The 21308-nt window shown below is 38.9% G+C and overlaps 1 protein-coding gene across 1 annotated transcript in view; it reads right to left on the bottom strand.

Annotated features, from left to right (window-relative positions):
• Positions 1-21308, bottom strand: part of LOC107739097 (tight junction protein ZO-1-like) — a 115108-nt gene that overhangs the window by 4632 nt on the left and 89168 nt on the right. Inside the window, exons 12-27 of the mRNA XM_016551095.1 lie at positions 19136-19263; positions 18793-18898; positions 18563-18713; positions 16548-16656; positions 14584-14803; positions 14309-14493; positions 13389-13484; positions 13260-13294; positions 12896-13150; positions 11284-11520; positions 8245-8833; positions 4763-5109; positions 4464-4555; positions 2107-2328; positions 1730-1746; positions 1177-1640 (exon numbers count right to left, since the gene is read on the bottom strand). Of these exons, the coding sequence (XP_016406581.1) occupies positions 1273-1640; positions 1730-1746; positions 2107-2328; positions 4464-4555; positions 4763-5109; positions 8245-8833; positions 11284-11520; positions 12896-13150; positions 13260-13294; positions 13389-13484; positions 14309-14493; positions 14584-14803; positions 16548-16656; positions 18563-18713; positions 18793-18898; positions 19136-19263 (3157 nt within the window). The 3' untranslated portion in view covers positions 1177-1272. The remainder of the gene's footprint in view (positions 1-1176; positions 1641-1729; positions 1747-2106; positions 2329-4463; positions 4556-4762; positions 5110-8244; positions 8834-11283; positions 11521-12895; positions 13151-13259; positions 13295-13388; positions 13485-14308; positions 14494-14583; positions 14804-16547; positions 16657-18562; positions 18714-18792; positions 18899-19135; positions 19264-21308) is intronic.

Genomic DNA, 21308 nt, shown 5'->3' with positions numbered 1-21308 from the left:
GACATTAAAACACATTTTAGGCTTAATATTAAGAAATGTGCATTGTTCACAAGTAGAACTCAAAATAAAGTTTAAATTGAGCGGCAACCTCCCGCTCTCTCTTGTGAAGCCAACAAGGAAGTGACTTAAACTGTAATTCGTCAACTGGCCGCTAGAGGCTGGCTGCAAAAGGGAGTCAATCCCATAGACTCCCCATGTTAAAATGCCCAATTTTACAGCAGAAAAAAACATGTTTATAGCCTGGTTCAAAAAATTATTTTGGTCTATATAGCTAATTTTGCCCTTCATGACAACTGTGAGGGGGGAGAATTTTTTATAACTCATCCGTTTAAATTATATTAAGCCTTAAAGTTCTGCATAATTAAGGGCGTGGCCACTTGAGTGACAGGTGGATTGCTGCTGCTGTCACCACCGTCGAGCTAGGTGGGCGTGGTTTCAGCAACCAGCTCCCGTCTTTTTGCCCATTTTCGATATCCGGGAGTGACGCGCTGCCAAGATGGGGACGGCCGGTTCTGCCCACTTTGAGCTTCAAAAACGCTCATCAGAAACTTAACAGGTGACGTCACGGACACTACATCCATGTTTTTATACAGTCTATGGTTTAGACATGCCGTTTTCACACTGCAGCTAAATTTAAGTCACTCCTCTTTTGAACACTTAATCCAGTTCTGTACACACTGAGTTTAGTTCACAAAAAACATGTTAAAATAGCAAATGGTTTATTTGTTGGCATCTATATTTCTTATTTACAGCCACATTACCATGTTAACCATCACAAGATCAGGAGTGACTCCTGTATTCATACACACAGTGAATGCTAATTTCGATGGATTCACTCCTGGTTGTCTTCCTCAAACGTGGCCATACTGAACCCAATGATGTGTGTCAGTTCCAGTCACATTTAACAATATTACATGGATTAACTGTGAATGAATAAGAGCTAAAGAGACATTAAGTGCATTTGCAATTGAGACTGGTGATAAAACGATAAAGCAAAGCAAAGCGCACAGACCGCTCAGGGAAAGCATCATGTGATCAGGATGGCTCTGAGCGCGAGATGTTAATTCAGAGAACCCAGAAAATGAAACGAAACCACAAGATGAATAGCTGTTTCCAAACAGCTTCAATCTCGATCCCAAAAGACCCATTAAAGGACAGAGAGAAAGGACAGCGTACCCGACGAGGAGTCGGAGGATTTTAGAGCAAAAGACCAACCATCAGGGGTCATAGACGCACAGTGTGGTAGACGCAGTTCCACGGGCTTCAGGAACTTCAGACCATGGTGCGCGTGAAAGTGTCGACCCCGCTGTCGGTGTCCAGGGGCTGGGGCGAGATTTGAGGTTTCAGGTTGTTGTTCACACTGGGTTTGGACTGGGTGTCGTTGGGAAGCAGGTTGTGGTTGAATTTGGGGCTCTCGAACTTGCGCTCGAAGGGTCGGGCGGAGCTGGTGTAAGGCTTGGGGACGTAGGGGTTGTAGCTGGTAGGGACGCCTAGCGTCTTGGGAGGGGCATCTGTGCCATTGATAGAAGACTTGGGGGGCAGGTAGCTGGTCTGGATGGGGTCATCCCGGGTGGGAGCTCTGAGAGCCGACTGATCCGGTTTGGCTTTGGGAGAGCTGTGAGGATCTGGCAGCGAGTTCACTGGGAGATCAGGGAGAGGGGTGATGCATTTAAACAATGCATTCACTTTTTGATGTGGTATCAAAATCATGCGATTTCATTAGTATTACCACTGATTTCTGAAATTCTGGCAATATAACAATATTGACAATATGGCCATACACTATGCAAGAGCTGTGCTTCATTAACTTTGGAGACTTAAAGACATTTCTTATTATTTCTCATATAGAAGTTACATTTAAACTTTATCTTGATTTTATTTGCTAGTTTTTAAATGTTTTCTAAGCATAGATTTTATCATTTGATCTAGACTGAAAAACTCCCAAATCCTTAGGAAATATTACTATTTAGGAGCTACATAGGAATGATTATTTTCATAGTTTCCTTTGCTTTTTTTGTAATAAATTATTTATGGTGTGAAATTAATCTTAAATTTTTTTAAAGTAGTTTTTAATAATTAATAGTTAAAGCTTATGCAAGACGGTACCTGGCAAAAGGATATGCGATCTGGGGCTGAGACGGTTTGGGCGGCTCATGGAAGCGATTGATTCCAGTGTTGGGCTGATTCATGGCCTTGTTGTCAAAGCTGCGGCGGTCAAAATACGACAACTGCTTCCTGTAATACTCTTCATCTTCATCTGGGTCATAGTGGTTGGAGCGCACCACATCGTCCCCTGCACGCGGCTGAGCTTTCTGGGGCTCTGGGGCTCTGGGAGAAGATGAAAATCATCAAAAGGAAAGATCTTAACTGTATTAGCAGAGGGTACTATTGGATTGCATTAACATTCTCCACTAACAACACATACTGTATATGCTAACCACTACGGTGTAAAAATAGAGTGAAACAGAATGCAATTTGAAATTAATCATGTGAACAATAAAACATAGTTATTTTGCACTTCCAATACATAAGAATGTGGTAACTTAAGACAATCCAATCAAATAGTTGATATTACTTCTGGGTTACTCCACAGTTCACATGCTCTCTGGCTAATGATTTCCCATGACTTTTCCAGTCAATTCAGATCCTTTTGTTTTAAATAAGGGCTTGGTTGACGGTTGTAGGTGTACATATATAATAATGCTCAAAAGTTTGGGGTCAGTAAGATTTTTTTTTTTTTAAAGAAATGAATACTTTTATTCAGCAAGGTCACATTAAAATGATCAAAAGTGACAGTTAAGATTTATAATGACAAAATTATTTTTATCATTGAAATACTATTACAGTTTTTGTTAAGATTTTAAATTGAATTGTATATTTTGTTTTCATTTTCATTTTAGTTAATTTTTAGTAATTTTGTTGTGTTTTTGTCATTTTTTTGGTTGTTGTTTTAAAATATCTATATCGTTTTTTATTTCAGTTTAAGTCAATTTTAGTATATAAAGATAAACCAAATTAATTTGAGAAATGCTGCCTTGTCAACTAACTGAAATAGTTTTCTTTTTGTATATATATTTTACATTTATTTTATTTCAAGTAATGAAACTGTTTTTATGGTTTTATTTTTATTTTACTATAATAACCCTGTTTCAATAATGATAATAATGTTTCTTGACTAGTTGAACACACAAGACTCATTCTTACCCTCGATGTTGCGGAGTTTGGGCAGGGATGTGGGTGGAGCAGCAGGTGTGGGCTGGCTGTATGGAGCAGGTGACGGGTTGACGGGCGGCAGGGGCTCGTACCTCTTGTCGACAGGACTCACCTTCTCCACAGACTCCGACCTGAAGCAGAAAGTGTGTGCAAGAGTGTGTATGATATGTACAAGAGTCCCGTCAACATACAAGAGTAAACAATGTCTGTGTAGCGAGTTAGACGGTACCTGGCAAAAGGATATGTGATCTGGGGCTGAGACGGTTTGGGCGGCTCATGGAAGCGATTGACACTTCCAATACATAAGAATGTGGTAACTTAAGACAATCCAATCAAATAGTTGATATTACTTCTGGGTTACTCCACAGTTCACATGCTCTCTGGCTAATGATTTCCCATGACTTTTCCAGTCAATTCAGATCCTTTTGTTTTAAATAAGGGCTTGGTTGACGGTTGTAGGTGTACATATATAATAATGCTCAAAAGTTTGGGGTCAGTAAGATTTTTTTTTTTTTAAAGAAATGAATACTTTTATTCAGCAAGGTCACATTAAAATGATCAAAAGTGACAGTTAAGATTTATAATGACAAAATTATTTTTATCATTGAAATACTATTACAGTTTTTGTTAAGATTTTAAATTGAATTGTATATTTTGTTTTCATTTTCATTTTAGTTAATTTTTAGTAATTTTGTTGTGTTTTTGTCATTTTTTTGGTTGTTGTTTTAAAATATCTATATCGTTTTTTATTTCAGTTTAAGTCAATTTTAGTATATAAAGATAAACCAAATTAATTTGAGAAATGCTGCCTTGTCAACTAACTGAAATAGTTTTCTTTTTGTATATATATTTTACATTTATTTTATTTCAAGTAATGAAACTGTTTTTATGGTTTTATTTTTATCTATCTATAATAACCCTGTTTCAATAATGATAATAATGTTTCTTGACCATCAAATCAGTAAATTAGAATGATTTCTGAAGGATCATGTGACACTGAAGACTGGAGTAATAATGCTGAAAATTCAGCTTTGCATCACAGAAATAAATTACATATTAAAATATATTAAAATTGAAAACTGTTGTTTTAAACTGCAATAATATTTTACAATTTTACTGTATTACTGTATTTTTGATCAAATAAATGCAGCCTTGGTGAGCATAAGAAACTTTTGAAAACAGTTTTTGAGGAAAAAAAGAATCTTACCAACCCCAAACTTTTGAACGGTACTGTAAGCATGTGGTTGTACCTGTAAGAGGGTTTCTCCTGCTCTAGGTTGCTGAGAGAGTTGGCTTTAAGCACAGGATCCGGTGTGCTCACAGGTTTTGGGAGATCTGTGGGCTGAAGAAGAAAGTACATCCATTCTGTCATCACATGTTCACATACAAAAACTAGATTTATACATTTTCTGAAGTCCTTCTTGTCTGTGCAAAAGTCGACACTAAAATATTAAGTTGTTATGTGGATGCAAATAAACTTAATAAACCATTAACAACAAAGCCCTCAATGGAAAAGTCTAGGTTCAGTATCAAGCGGACAGAAATATACCCTGATTCCCGCTACTTCCGGCGTATCCTTGGCTCGGTCTACGGACACGGAGCGCTTGTTCTCGAACATTTTGACCCTGTTGAGCACAGACTGGGGCTTCATGGCAGGGTCTTCATCATCATCATCATCATCATCATCATCCTTGTGGGGAGGCGGCAATGGTTTGGGAGCTGCAGGGTGAGCTGGTTCTCCTGAAGACAAGACGGCCTCGGGTTTGGGAGGCGGAGCAGGAGGTTCAGAGTTCATCACGGGCTCGTGTGGTGCTGGTTTATACGTTCGGTTCGGCGATCCAGGGTTGTACGAGGGTCTCATTGCAGCATCACCGTAATACTGCTTGGGCGGATCAGGGGAGCGATGCGCATTGCCTGGGAAACCATGTGGATCGGACTCGAAGGGAGAGCGGGCGTCGTAGGAGACCGGAGGGGGCGGTTCTTCGTAGCGCGCCGTGGCGGGTTTAGCTTGCCGCGGCCGGTTATCGTAGCTCATTGGTGACACGCCATCGTATTGGGACTGAGGGGGGCTGAAATCCCTGGTTGGGCCATCCTCGTATGGAGAGCGGGGTTCGTACCCCAGTTGGGGGGGAGGAGGAGGCTGGTGGCCCTGAGGGTAGCCGGACACGGGTGGCGGTTGGGGTGAAGTCTGCTGCTGGTCGTAAGGGGGCCACTGCTCGTTGTAGTGAGGAACACGGCTGTCGTAGTGCAGGTGCGGGTCGTAATTGTGAGGCTTTGGTTGTGCGTAGCCGCCACCGTCATAGCCATAAGGCGGGTGTTCGTACTGGCGGTATGGCTGTTGGTCCTGGTAGACAGGCTGGTGGCTGTAGGAGAGCGAGGTGGGGGGGCCTAAAGGCTGCTGCTGCTGCTGGTGGTGGGGAGGGGGAGGCTTCACACTGTGGTTCACTCGCACCGCCTCATCCATGCTGTACAGATCCTTTTTATACATCTGTGAGGGACAAAACATCAACTGTCAGAGCCGGAATGATTGAAAAGGCTATGAAAAGGATATTTCCTATTTATATACATTTGCAAAAACAACCTCAGTCGTTAAGTCATTAAATTAAACAGATCTGGCACATTTTTAAAGGTAAAAAAAATAAATAATAATAAAACAGGCAAAATATTTCAAATTAACTACAAAGAAATATTTAAGTAGTAAATTAGTATTTCCTCCAGGAAAAATAAGTGCTTGCAAGGCAGTAAAAAAGTAAGCATGTTTTTACATACAGTAAAAAATCACAATATTTTAAAATAATGTGGTTTTATTCCAGAAGGAAAAAAATTAGCAAACTTCAAAATGTTAGATTTTTTAAAAACCTTTTAAAAAATTCAAATGTTTTTGAAAGCAGTCTCTTGTGTTAACCATGGCTAGATTTATTTGAGTAAAATATAGTAAAAATAGTAATACCGAGAAACATTATTTTAATTTAAAATGTTCAAATAATAGTTCTTTATTTGAATAGATTTTAAAATGTAATTTATTCCTGTGATGCAAAGCTGAATTTTCAGCATCATTACTCCAGTCTTCAGTGTCACATGATCCTTCAGAAATCATTCTGATATGGTGCTAAATTATTATTGGCTCTCAATTATTAATTATTAATAGTATTAAATGAACTTTCAGTAAATGTACATGCAGTGGTGCCTTGCAAGCACTGAAGCTAAACTCACTCCTGAACAGAAAAAAACATTAATAACTCATTAATTCATTATGCAATAAAACAAGCATCTTACGAATTTGCAACTCAGCTCTACATTACTACATTTTGAAAAGAAGCCCTTCAGCATGTACAGCAACTCCACTTGGTTACACTTCTTTGATTCCTAATCTTTAGCAAAATCTAATACATTTATAATAGGACCAAGTGGAGCTTTAAAGATGTCTTTGTTCATTGTTTGAAGGCTCCTTCTCAAGCTTCAAAGTATAGCCTGAAGACAGTAGAGCTGTAAAAGGTCCAACGCCTCCTATAAGACAAGTTAACATAATCACAAAAGCTCTTACATAACGTCTTCATCTATGAAAAGGAACATTGGTTATGAAGACATTATGCAGGATTAGTCCAGTTGTTTTCCTTTTACATTGCTGTAAGTACTGTCTGCAGGTTAAATGAACATGCAACTACAGAAGTCCATTCTTGCAAATCAGGGAAAGGTCCGTTTGCAATTAAGTGACACTTCTACAGTGCATCTAGTGGCCGTCCGTACAGATGTGATTCAGGTCAAAGCCAAACGCTACCGTTACAGCTATCACTACAGATTAGGGCCAGGTGATATAGCTTAAAAAATTGTAAAAAAAAATCCATTGTTTACATCAAACAGCATAGTACACGCAGTAAATCAAGGTTTCAATAATCCTGTTTTACACAGCTTTTCAATAAATAAAACAAAGAATTATTTAAAATGATATGCACTAACAAAATAATACATAAAAGCAAACAATATGGGGAAAAATATTCCAGTGAAAATTTTAATGTTGATGCAAACAATAGCATTACACAATAAAATAAATTGTATAATATGTAAAATTTTACTTAAACATTTTAATATATATATAAAAAAAAAAACAATTATAAAAATATGTGAAAATTGTTAGTGATGCTGATGAATCACTGAAACAGTTATGAATTGACTCCTTAAAGTGGACTGTTTGTACTGATTAAAATTTTTATGACTCGAATTCTTAACCCCCCACCCCCACATTTATATCTTGCAATTCTGAGTTTAAATCTCACAATTCAGCCTTTTTTCTCACAAATCTGAGAGATCAAAGTTTATATCTCACAATCTGTAGTTTTTCCTCCCAATTCTGAGTTTATATTTCAGAGACACAAACTCAGGATTGCGAAAGAAATACAAACCCAGAATTGCAAGGTATAAAAGCAGAATTACAAGGAAAAAAAGTCAGAATTGTGAGATAAAAACTCAGAACTGCAAGGGAAAAAAGTCCAGAAACATATTAGCCGAATAAAGTGTGCATTAAAATCGTCACACATTCGCAAAGTTGCACCATTTCAAACAGCCGTCGCATTCATATCATGACTATTCAATATATCGCCCAGCCCTACTACAGACAGAACAAGCTGAAAGAAACGTCATAAATTAGGAGCCATGCAAGAGGAAGTACGAGGCAACAAGTGAGGAGACTGCACTTCTACTTATGCAACGGGCCCTCGTCCTCCTGTGGTGCATGTGTACCAGTTACACAGTCTCTGCCGTAGTGTCAGAGGAACACAAGCAGCACACGCGTGGGGTGGGCGGAGCATTCATGCAGATAGTGGAGTGGGAGGAGTCAAAGAAAAGAGTGATAGACACAGGCAAGGTTGAGAAAGAAAGAGCTGGGCTGAACCAGGCCGAAACGGGCCGGAAGCGGGTCCAGCTTCCGGTGCTGCTGGTACCTTTGGATCTGGGCCAGGAGGAAGCAACTGGGGGGGGTCGTGTGTTGGGGGCTGAGCATTGCAGCGTCGCCGTAATACTGCTTGGGCGGATCAGGGGAGCGATGCGCATTGCCTGGGAATCCATGCGGATCGGACTCGAAGGGTGAGCGGGCGTCGTAGGAGACTGGAGGAGGCGGCTCTTCGTAGCGCGCAGGAGCGGGTTTAGCGTGCCGCGGCCGGTTATCGTAGCTCATTGGGGACACACCATCGTATTGGGACTGAGGGGGGCTGAAATCCCTGGTTGGGCCGTCCTCGTATGGAGAGCGGGGTTCGTACCCCAGTGGAGGAGGAGGAGGCTGGTGGGCCTGAGCGTAGCCGGACGTGGGCGGCGGTTGGGGTGAAGTCTGCTGCTGGTCGTAAGGGGGCCACTGCTCGTTGTAGTGAGGAACACGGCTGTCGTAGTGCAGGTGCGGGTCGTAATTGTGAGGCTTTGGTTGTGCGTAGCCGCCACCGTCATAGCCATAAGGCGGGTGTTCGTACTGGCGGTATGGCTGTTGGTCCTGGTAGACAGGCTGGTGGCTGTAGGAGAGCGAGGTGGGGGGGCCTAAAGGCTGCTGCTGCTGCTGGTGGTGGGGAGGGGGAGGCTTCACACTGTGGTTCACTCGCACCGCCTCATCCATGCTGTACAGATCCTTTTTATACATCTGTGAGGGACAAAACATCAACTGTCAGAGCCGGAATGATTGAAAAGGCTATGAAAAGGATATTTCCTATTTATATACATTTGCAAAAACAACCTCAGTCGTTAAGTCATTAAATTAAACAGATCTGGCACATTTTTAAAGGTTAAAAAAAAATAAAAAAATAAAACAGGCAAAATATTTCAAATTAACTACAAAGAAATATTTAAGTAGTAAATTAGTATTTCCTTCAGGAAAAATAAGTGCTTGCAAGGCAGTAAAAAAGTAAGCATGTTTTTACATACAGTAAAAAATCACAATATTTTAAAATAATGTGGTTTTATTCCAGAAGGAAAAAAATTAGCAAACTTCAAAATGTTAGATTTTTTAAAAACCTTTTAAAAAATTCAAATGTTTTTGAAAGCAGTCTCTTGTGTTAACCATGGCTAGATTTATTTGAGTAAAATATAGTAAAAATAGTAATACCGAGAAACATTATTTTAATTTAAAATGTTCAAATAATAGTTCTTTATTTGAATAGATTTTAAAATGTAATTTATTCCTGTGATGCAAAGCTGAATTTTCAGCATCATTACTCCAGTCTTCAGTGTCACATGATCCTTCAGAAATCATTCTGATATGGTGCTAAATTATTATTGGCTCTCAATTATTAATTATTAATAGTATTAAATGAACTTTCAGTAAATGTACATGCAGTGGTGCCTTGCAAGCACTGAAGCTAAACTCACTCCTGAACAGAAAAAAACATTAATAACTCATTAATTCATTATGCAATAAAACAAGCATCTTACGAATTTGCAACTCAGCTCTACATTACTACATTTTGAAAAGAAGCCCTTCAGCATGTACAGCAACTCCACTTGGTTACACTTCTTTGATTCCTAATCTTTAGCAAAATCTAATACATTTATAATAGGACCAAGTGGAGCTTTAAAGATGTCTTTGTTCATTGTTTGAAGGCTCCTTCTCAAGCTTCAAAGTATAGCCTGAAGACAGTAGAGCTGTAAAAGGTCCAACGCCTCCTATAAGACAAGTTAACATAATCACAAAAGCTCTTACATAACGTCTTCATCTATGAAAAGGAACATTGGTTATGAAGACATTATGCAGGATTAGTCCAGTTGTTTTCCTTTTACATTGCTGTAAGTACTGTCTGCAGGTTAAATGAACATGCAACTACAGAAAATCCATTCTTGCAAATCAGGGAAAGGTCCGTTTGCAATTAAGTGACACTTCTACAGTGCATCTAGTGGCCGTCCGTACAGATGTGATTCAGGTCAAAGCCAAACGCTACCGTTACAGCTATCACTACAGATTAGGGCCAGGCGATATAGCTTAAAAAATTGTAAAAAAAAATCCATTGTTTACATCAAACAGCATAGTACACGCAGTAAATCAAGGTTTCAATAATCCTGTTTTACACAGCTTTTCAATAAATAAAACAAAGAATTATTTAAAATGATATGCACTAACAAAATAATACATAAAAGCAAACAATATGGGGAAAAATATTCCAGTGAAAATTTTAATGTTGATGCAAACAATAGCATTACACAATAAAATAAATTGTATAATATGTAAAATTTTACTTAAACATTTTAATATATATATAAAAAAAAAAACAATTATAAAAATATGTGAAAATTGTTAGTGATGCTGATGAATCACTGAAACAGTTATGAATTGACTCCTTAAAGTGGACTGTTTGTACTGATTAAAATTTTTATGACTCGAATTCTTAACCCCCCACCCCCACATTTATATCTTGCAATTCTGAGTTTAAATCTCACAATTCAGCCTTTTTTCTCACAAATCTGAGAGATCAAAGTTTATATCTCACAATCTGTAGTTTTTCCTCCCAATTCTGAGTTTATATTTCAGAGACACAAACTCAGGATTGCGAAAGAAATACAAACCCAGAATTGCAAGGTATAAAAGCAGAATTACAAGGAAAAAAAGTCAGAATTGTGAGATAAAAACTCAGAACTGCAAGGGAAAAAAGTCCAGAAACATATTAGCCGAATAAAGTGTGCATTAAAATCGTCACACATTCGCAAAGTTGCACCATTTCAAACAGCCGTCGCATTCATATCATGACTATTCAATATATCGCCCAGCCCTACTACAGACAGAACAAGCTGAAAGAAACGTCATAAATTAGGAGCCATGCAAGAGGAAGTACGAGGCAACAAGTGAGGAGACTGCACTTCTACTTATGCAACGGGCCCTCGTCCTCCTGTGGTGCATGTGTACCAGTTACACAGTCTCTGCCGTAGTGTCAGAGGAACACAAGCAGCACACGCGTGGGGTGGGCGGAGCATTCATGCACACAGTGGAGTGGGAGGAGTCAAAAAAAAGAGTGATAGACACAGGCAAGGTTGAGAAAGAAAGAGCTGGGCTGAACCAGGCCGAAACGGGCCGGAAGCGGGTCCAGCTTCCGGTGCTGCTGGTACCTTTGGATCTGGGCCAGGAGGAAGCAACTGGGGGGGGTCGTGTGTTGGGGGCTGAGCGAGCTCAGGTTCGGGCTGGGGGTCAGGAACAGGGACGGGGCTGTTAAGGGTGTCGGCCTGAGGGGTGCCAGACGGCTCCTCTGGGTCCGTACCCGCTAGTGGCGCGGTTGGTTGGACAGCAGGGGGCGCTGCTGCCGCTGCAGAGGGAGGGGGCGGCGAGGCCAGAGCGACCTCAGCTTGCTGTGGAGTACGGGGCAAAGAGGTTACAGACACGCGCTGCCAACAGCACCAGCTACAACTAGCAGCTACAACAACCAAAGCATCCATAACCAGGTTAACTGGTAGCTACTGAAAGCTGAATAAGAGTTTGTCTGGAAAAGAATGTCGTCTGATCATATAAACTAGCTCACATCAAGTGTCTTTAGCTTTACAGGAAGCAGAAAACTAGGTAGTGGTCCAGTCCTGCTGCATATGCAGTTTAAAATGCTATTGAGGCAGAAAATAAAGGTTTACATTTCAGATAACATCCCAAACGACGGAAAATGGGTTTTGTTGTGTTATATGGTAATTTCTACTATGCTGTACATTTTCACATTCTGATTAGCTAACATATTAAACTCAAAACGATAGAATCCATATTAGTAAGAATCACCAGGAAAAAAAAGAGAAAAATTTAAATCTCATGTAAATGTTTTGTTGTCTGGTATTTAATTGAATGATCGTTATCAGAATTCATTGTACACGCAAATGCACTCAATTTCACAACTAACAGGGTGTATTTCAAGAAACGTAAATTATTTTTGAGCAGATGATATTTTTCAAGTGGTATTCATTAGTAACATAAAAAATGTAATTGCAATTATTTCTCCCGGTGTCCTTAAGTATACTTTTCATCCTGTCAGTCTTCTGTATATCTTAATGACTAACAAAGCCCTAAAGCCTAACTTTATCCCTTTAACTAACAAAAGCCTGTTCCTTAATGACCTTGTCCTCTAGGAAGTGACATCAGCACAAACATCAGCAAGAATTAACAACAGATTTGATATAATTTTGTGATGTTTTGTGCTATTAATTGGTCTGACTTGAATCATTCCATCTTGTTTGATAGAAAGAAAAATGTATATATTTTAAAAGACTGTTAAAACCAAGATTAAAATATAACAAGCTACAAAGTAACCTTATATAAAACAGATAAATGATAAATAAATAAATACATACATACAAATTTAGCAAGCTAACATACTTATGTAAACTAAACAAATATTTAAAAATAATAATAAAATTAAAAAAAATTATCAAGTTAATACTCGTGTAAGCTAACGCTCCTCACTTTAGATTCTTATTTCTATCCTATCAGGTTCATCTTAACTCATTTTCTTGCCAGTATGTGAATAGGTTATAATTCATATATTTTTTAATAATTTAGTGCCTGAGCATCTCTAATAGAAATACTTCATTAAAACACAACACAAGCATATTCATTTTTTAAAAGTTAGAGATTTCAAAAAGCACTGCATAGCAGAAATGGCCCATGTTATGCTCAAACTTACAGAAGTCCCACTGAAATGAACAAAGTAACCAACACACACACACACATGGTACTCATATTCTGTACCTGCTGAGGCGCTGCCATCTTAAACCCGGCTGGGTCGATGCGGTTAACTGGCTCCGGTTGCGGCACAGCATGCTGGTAGCTCGGGTACCCAGTTGCGTCCTGGATGACCGGCAGGTCCTCTCGGACAGGTTCAGATGAGCGTGTGATGGCAGGCTCGCTGGGCAGGCCCACCTCGTCATTCATGGTTTCATCCAGCTCCTGGTCAGTGTAGGCCCCGCCCTCCGTATCATCCTCATGTTCTTGACACCCTGCTTGCTGTCAGGATTCAGGAACACCACGATGGGGTACCATTGAGCATAATTCAGACGATCCACCGCATTGGGGGTGATGTCCAGCACTGCATGCTTGTCCTAGCAGCACAAACAGAATCATGAGACACCAGCCGGGTCTTTGCAGGGTCTGTGAGACAATGCTCACGAGCTGAGCAGATGGAAAGCGGGATGGCAGTTAACTAAATTAAAAAACGCTGAAAACCTTTTTACACAGAACTTACTTGCAAGTTCAAAGACGTCAGGCTCCTCTCTGGACAGTTTCTCTCTTGCGACATCCGCAATAGGCCCGAAAATGACCACCGGCCTCAAGAAACCAGCTTTTTATGCAGAAGAAACAACAGGTTAACTAGATTTCTACAAAAGGTTTTCCTTCGTTGCAAGGCTATCAGGTTATTTCCTGCAAACTTCCACAGACAAACTGAAACTGATTAGCAAAGCTTTAAAAATAGATGCTCAAACCCGAAATAACCATAGCAACTAAAAGCAGGTCTATAAACAGTAGGGCTGGGTAAAAAATATCGATATCTCGATATTAATCGATTCTCATTTTTACGGAACGATATCAATTCTTAAATCCCAAGAATCGATTAGTCTAGCCTGTTTTCAGTTAATGGATGGAACATTGAAGCACACCTCCCATCCAATATATCACAATAAGCATTGTGCGTTGGTACTTAAACTGTAGAGAGGGGCATTTTGCTAAATATATGCACCATATAACATTCACTATAAATTTTACTGTTCTTCAATGTTTAATTTATGTTTTAATAAATCCATCAAGTTTTTATGACAGCCACCATTATGTTTATATAAAAAAAACGAATTGAAGTAGAAATATTATGTAATTGTAACTTTATTATTTAAAAAAAAGCAATTTAGTGTAATTTTAACAAATCAGTCAATTTTAACCTTCAGTATTATAGTAATGTAGTACCAACTGACTCTCATGTATATTTTAAAGCATAGTTGAGAGATTTTTTTTTTCCTTGAGAAAATTTGGTATGTACTGTACCTGATATATATATCCAAAATAATCGATATTGAATCGAATCGAATCGAATCGGTAATCGAATCGAAAGCTTGTGAATGAGAATCGAATCGTGAAATTTGTGTCAAAACCCAGCCCTAATAAACAGCCTACCTTCTCGAAGCACCACTCTTTCATAAGCGGGGAACTTTGTTTGGACAGGTTGAGCAGAAAGGTCCTCTCTGCTCTTCCTCAGGTTGCGTTTGGAGCTACGGAGGCCTCTGAACCTCCAGAAGTCGGCCCGATCCCCTCCTGGAGTCTTTGGGAGAGTGTACTGGACACTCGATAGCTGCTCAGCCCTGTAGAGAACACAAAACAACAGCTCAAACTTGAATAACTCAACACATCAAACGCACGACTCAATGAACTAGTACAAATGGCTTCAGCACCTATTCTTGTTGGGGATTATGCCCCGCTCCACCTCCTGGTGGTTCTTGCCGATGCGGATGGCAAGCCAAGAGCCCAGTTTGCCGTTGTAAAGGGTGTCGACTACTCTGAAGACCTCCCCCTTATTGAAGCTCAGGCCGTAGGGTGACTCCTTCTCGTACTCAAAATGGGTCCTGATGTAGAACGAGTCACCTACGTCAGACTCTACAATGCGTCTGTATACTGGGAAGCAAAGAGATTTATGTTATTATTATTTTGGAGTCCTGATGAAAAGTTTGAAACAGTTTAAAGTGGTTTTGCTGATCTTTTCTGGTTTAGCTTGTCAGACAGTCTGACAAGTGTCCAAAATCCCTATAAAACCATCAAAGAACCAGATCAGTCTGACCAGCAGAAACCAGCTTGGTGGATCGGTAAATTATGATTTGATTATGTTTGATTATTTAACTTTCATAATATAATGTTGTACAAGACCCTATCCCACCCCAGATTTTCCTCACTCTTCCACATTATATTATTATATTAAAAGATCTTAAGACAGGTGCGAAACTTAGGTGTGGACGCTCTATTATAGATTAAAAGAGAGGAATAAAATATAATATAATAAGTGTAGAATTGCACTGTACTGTAAGGTGCCCTGGGTTGCACTATCTGTTCGTTCACACACGTCTATCGGATTGGCAGCTGGCTTTAGCAGAGCCTTTACCGATTACATCCATTGTTCAAAGCAATCGACATAATCGTCTGTGAGTGACATCACTTCCCAATACAAACACGCCTCATAGTATAGTCCCGCCCCTGACACTGATTGACAGCTTTCCGTGTAAGGCATCGGGAATTCAAATGCTAAAGGAACTGCGATTCCATGTGAGTTTTGGCAGGTTACATGCGCGACGCAGAGAGAGTGAAAAAGCAGACGTGGTAATTAATATTGCTATTTAAATATGACAGGCTCATAACTCGTAAGACATGGGAAATGCAGTTGCAAACAAACTTTGCTTTTCCATTTGAAATTTGGCACTCACTAAGCGTTCGCGAAAGCAAAAACGCAAACGGTAATGCAAGATTTGTAAGTTTGGATTATGTCACAATGTATGCGTCCATATATGGAAAACGCAACTGAAAATACAATTTGCAATTCCTTTTGAAAATATCCTTCCATACATTTGTTTCTGATAAGGTATTGAGCTTAATCTAGCTTTAACTGGTTAAGAAAAGCTGCTTTGATTAGCTATAAGAAGACAGCACAATAATGCACACTTTTGATCTAGCTTAGCCTAGTGCTAACTCTTTTGATTGGCTAGCACAAGATATCACAATTTATACAACAGTTCGTTCTGGTTCTCAAATCTGATTGGTTGAGAACCGTGAGATATTGTACTGGTATCGCTACAGGAACGCCCTTTCACAATTTTGTATCACTCCGCTTGTTCTAGCCGGGTCTCGTGCCTAATCACAGCCATGCTGATATAGAGCCGGTATCGCTCTCGTACTCGAGTGATATTGCTCATATATCATTAATTTCCAATCAAGCAATGAGATCTCTCTAATACGTCTAGTTTGGCATAGCGCATCCAGCTAGATTATGTCATTGATTTATCTTTTCTTTGTAATCTTATTACAGTGCTTGTCCTCTGATGCTATTTTCTACTGATGTCACAGGCCAAATAGCTATTTAGGCATTGTTGTAACAATCAAACATTCAAGTCTTGGCCCAAATCAAAATCAAACCCCGTCCTAAATCAAGTCACATATTCCAGATATGTATCATGCATTACACTAGGAAAGCATAAAGGCCCGAATTTACTTATGGACAGTGTGCGCGGGACACTTCTGATGATGAAAATTTGCGTCATGCGGACAGTGCGTGGACCGCTGCTGGAAGCAGATTGCCAAAGTATACTTTGGGCTTATTGGTTTACAAACAGGGATTCGTATTAACTTTTACGAGCGGACATATAATCCTTACCATCTTTCTTTTTCTGGGCCAGGATGGTGACCTCCTCTCCTTTGGGCAGGTCCAGCAGAAACAGCACTGCCTCCTCGCGGATGATGTTTGCAAAATCCACATTGTTTACCTGGGAAGGGTTCGGAGAAAAGACATTTAGAACAAAAACTTTTCTCTAAAGGGATCTAGTGTATGAGAGGGAAAAAAAAGTTGTTTCTTGAGACAGGTTTGTGAAAAAATTTGATTGTGTGGTGGGCGTTCTGAATAAAGAATAGGCATGTTGGAAAAACCCAGAGAGGAAGAGAAAGAGGCTGCGTTTGGCAGTGAGATGGAAACCAACGTCACCAGGGAAACCATCCTGAGAGAAAGCAAGCATCTTCACACACACTGAGGTTTAATGGCATCTATACAGCACGAGAGGGACATTTTGGAAGCGGGAACCGCCATAAAACTAGGACTGCTATTAAAGAGCCCGTAAACAGAAGGTCATAAAAGCCGGGACACCGAAGCTCCCTTCACCCACAGGCCTTTAAGAGTCCCACTCAAGTTATTCATCACAAGAGCTAAACGCCACCACAAACAACTGCTAAGAAAGCATAAAGCAAGCAGGTATCAACATCAGATAGAAATACCCATTCACACACACACACACAGCATTAGCATGAACGACACAAAACATTATTTTAGGCATCTCTGGGATGCCTGACCTGAAGCCTGATCCAAATAATGGGCAGCAAATTATGCCGCCTCATTAGATACCTCACTGGCAAAAATTTAAGGCAGCATTACGTGTTACTTGCAGATATGACAATCCCAAAATGCACAGCGGTGAACTCAAAATCCAAGATGGTAATGGATAGTGAAGTCGAAGGGAGTGTACATTATAAATACATTTAATTTATTAAAAATGTATCTAGAGAAAATCAAGAGATCATCCCAGAGTTATTATAGTTATCTAGAAATGGAAACCATAAAAAAATTGTTAATTGAAATAAAATAAACATTAACTGAAATAAATTATAAAAAAAAAAACTTAACGCTTTATTCAGGTAGTTGCGAAGAAAAAAAACTTTATTCAGGTAGTTGCTAAGGCAACATTTCTCATTTTAATTTAGTTTAACTTAACTAAAATAACTAAACTAAAACTGAAATGAAAAATGTATAAAACTATATAGAATTATTAAAAACTAATAAAAATGTCAAAACATACAACAAAATTACTAAAACTTTAACTGAAATTAAAATAAAAAATGAAAATATAAAAATAAAAAAATAAAAACTAATTCAAATTATTAATAAACTACTGTATATAAGCATTTCAACAATAGTAAAATAACACTAGTTCAAGTCAAGGCAAATATTATTGTGAATTTTAATATTTTTTTGTGCATATTGCAAATATTTTTGTGCATATTACAAAAATGTATATTATTATAAAAACTGGTTATTATAAAAATGGTTCCAGAATTCTATTTTTTCATATTCATTTATTTAAAGCATTGAAAAAAAATTTTTGTCAAGGAGCTGTGAATCAAACTAAACAGCTCCAAGTTGGATCAATGCAACCTATGAATCGAAAAAAATATATTTTTAATCGGTAAACAGACTACATAACCATGCACTTAACCTCTTTTATGAGGAAATGAACTACACATCCCATGATGTACTGCAAATCAAATCGGAAATTAGGTAATTGAATCAGAAACAGAAGCTCAAAAGTAAACGGACCATGAATCATAACAATATATCTGAAGTTTATTATATACAAATACATAAGCTATTTAAGAGTGAATTTGCAATGCTTCATGGGAGTGGGCAGTCACTGTTGAGTTCTTTTGCCAGAGTTCCCGCTTCCACAGTAACACAGACTGCTCTGATTGGTGGATCGCTAGCAACCAAAAGTACAGCAACCTGATGAATTAACCGCTGTCAAAGTGCCCTTTATAGGTAGTTGCCTATATAAACAGCTTTTAGTCAGACGTTGCAGTAATTAATCCATGAAGAGGTTAGAGTGAAGCAAAACATTGTTTTCTCACCCTGAGAATCTGGTCTCCCTCCTCCAGGCCCTCTTTAGCAGCAGGACTGTCCTCCAAAACTCCTGCCACAAATATCCCAACGTCATTCCCGCCAGCGAGTCTCAACCCGACGCTCTCGCCCTTCTTAAACTTCACCAGCTTCATGCTCGGCCTGAGGGTGGACACACAAACATACATTTAGGACATTTCATTCTCAACATCTCTAAAACACTGAAGTTAGTAGCACGCACCGTAAGATGCTGTCATCATGCGTGACGCTGGGCACTGGGGCGTCTGCCGGACTAACAGGCAGGTCCACATCAGGCTGGCCGGGTTGAGCGTACACAGGCTTGGGCTCTGAGAAGATCAAGGCACACTGAGTATTTGAATAAAATACACACGCACACACAAAAATGTCATCACAGGAGCATGTCGCGCTCTGGGAGGTCACAGAGACACCCAGCGGGACGGAGCAGTTGGAAAGACACTGTCACAACTGACAAACTCCCGCTGCTCGTCACCGCCTGTGCACAAACCCAGGCTGAGAATAATGTACGTTCGATCACAGTGTGTTCGTGTGTAGTGACCTCTGACCTGGCAGAGGGGGGAGCTGTTTCTCTTCTCTGGCTGCAGTCTGCTCTTTTGCCATCTCCTCCACCATCTTAGCAGGTAGGGGAAGCGGCCCAGCCTTTGAGACCCTGTCTTCATCACGGCTTCGGTGACTGTGGGTGAAGAAAAAAGGACAACACAGAGTTAAGCTGTTAGAATCCCACACATTTAACATTGGTCTTGTTATGATTTACTGTCGTAAATCTGTGAATGAATTATTCTTAGAAGCTGTTTCTTTTGAATGATTTGGTCAAACTGATTCGCGAAGAATTTTAAATCAGTTGATTTTATGTGAGCAGTTTGTTTGGAAGTAAAACATTAAGCGAAGTGATATGTTTGAACCGTAAGCAATGCAAAACTTGGAAGAAGCAATTCTCAGAATGATTCTTCTTCAACTTGATAGCCTTAAAAACAGGTTTATCTGACACAAACAATTTGGATCATGATGGCATCAAACTCCAACGTATACTTTTATATGATATACTACAAAAAAAAAGCTAGTTTGCATAACTTATCGACAACAATGATTTTTGCCACTTTTGAAAGAATCAATTTTGAATGATAATCGATTAATCAGCTTTTTGAAACAGTAATAAAAACAGTCTGAATGAACCAAACTGCTAACAAGATTTTCCAAACTGACTTCCAAATTCACTAACTCTTATGCATTGTACAAAACAACTTATATTATCATAACCTAAAAATATTTTAATAGGTAAATAGTCGTATTTAACTAAATACTTTTTTTCTTACAAAAACTGATATAGACATATTACTGGAAAACTTGTGAGTGATAACTGAAACAATAGTGAAGAGCAGGCAAAAGCACGCACATCAATCTCAACTGGGTGCTCGACTAAGAAACTAGTGGAACATTTTTTGATGTAAAGTCGGCAACACCAAAGCTCCAAAAATATCAAAAAATTAATTTTTTTTTAAAACTATCGCATAGCATATGTGACGTTTCGAGCACGCAGGCTCTTCATCATACAAATGAACAACACTGATATCCCACTCTTTATAGGCCTACCTCCAGGTGATCAAAGGTCACATGACCGTACCATATTATCATGATAATAATAATACCAAAACAATAACATATCAACCAAGGAGAAAAACATGGAAACAAAAATAAAAATAAAAATAAATAAAAAACATATAAAGCTATGCAAAACACACGAATATAATTATCAATATATTGTTTAATAACATTAATTGATGCCTGCCTAGGTACACTGATAAATGAAACAAACCAGGTTTTTTGTTTTGTTTTACTGAACAGTCCAAACAAACCAAATCACTAAATCTACTGACTGTTAACCACCATACAAATATCTGATATCAGATAATACATATATATAGAGATTAGATTGCATTTAAAAAAAAATAAAGAACACGTAAAATGGCACACTTCTGGAAACACTTTTGATTGATGGCTCAAACGAATCCACTGATTCATTGTAACAAACAGCCTAAAATGTGCACAAATGAATCAGGCATATCCAATCCACTTTAAAAGTGAAAGACATTTCCTCCTAAGGCCAGAAACATTCTCAACACAAGTACCCAAACGCAGATGTGAATGCTCGGCCGACGAAGAATGTGGTTTGGTTACTTAATTTGTATTTTGACGGTAACAAACCTAAGTAACTCCAGGGGTCGATACTATCATATATCTGTGCTCATGGGCGACATTTGACTCTTGAGTCGGGGGGGGGGCAAGAAAAAAAAAAAATATATATATGAAATAAATAAATAAAAAACAAAATATTTTTTTCAGATGTAAGCATCAAAACAGTGCCCTACCGTATTGCAACGCATCAAAGCAGTCAATCCAACACAGTCAAGAATAACTTAAAGAGGTTGCCACTGTTTAGTAAAATGTGGACTAGCTTTGACTCTTCCTGCTGACTTGAATGGTGATGCTTCCTGTTTGTCAGTTGATGGCCTTTCATTTTTAACCAGAAATTTGCATGCTGCTTTTCTGAAGTTCACTGAAGTTTTCCGTGTCTTTTTCCCATGTCACTTGAAATGTGTCCGTTTTGAATCATTGACTAAGTTTACATGGACATCAGTAATCAAATTATTTACCTTATTCTAAATAAGACAATATTACGATTAAGGTGTTTACATGAGTTGCTTTTAGAATATTCCTTTC

This window comes from Sinocyclocheilus rhinocerous, unplaced genomic scaffold (genome assembly GCF_001515625.1).
Source record: "Sinocyclocheilus rhinocerous isolate Xijiao unplaced genomic scaffold, SAMN03320098_v1.1 scaffold675, whole genome shotgun sequence".
NCBI classification, from domain to species: domain Eukaryota; kingdom Metazoa; phylum Chordata; class Actinopteri; order Cypriniformes; family Cyprinidae; genus Sinocyclocheilus; species Sinocyclocheilus rhinocerous.
The sequence above is the reverse complement of the archived record's forward strand: the minus strand, read 5'-3'. Positions and strand labels throughout refer to the sequence as shown.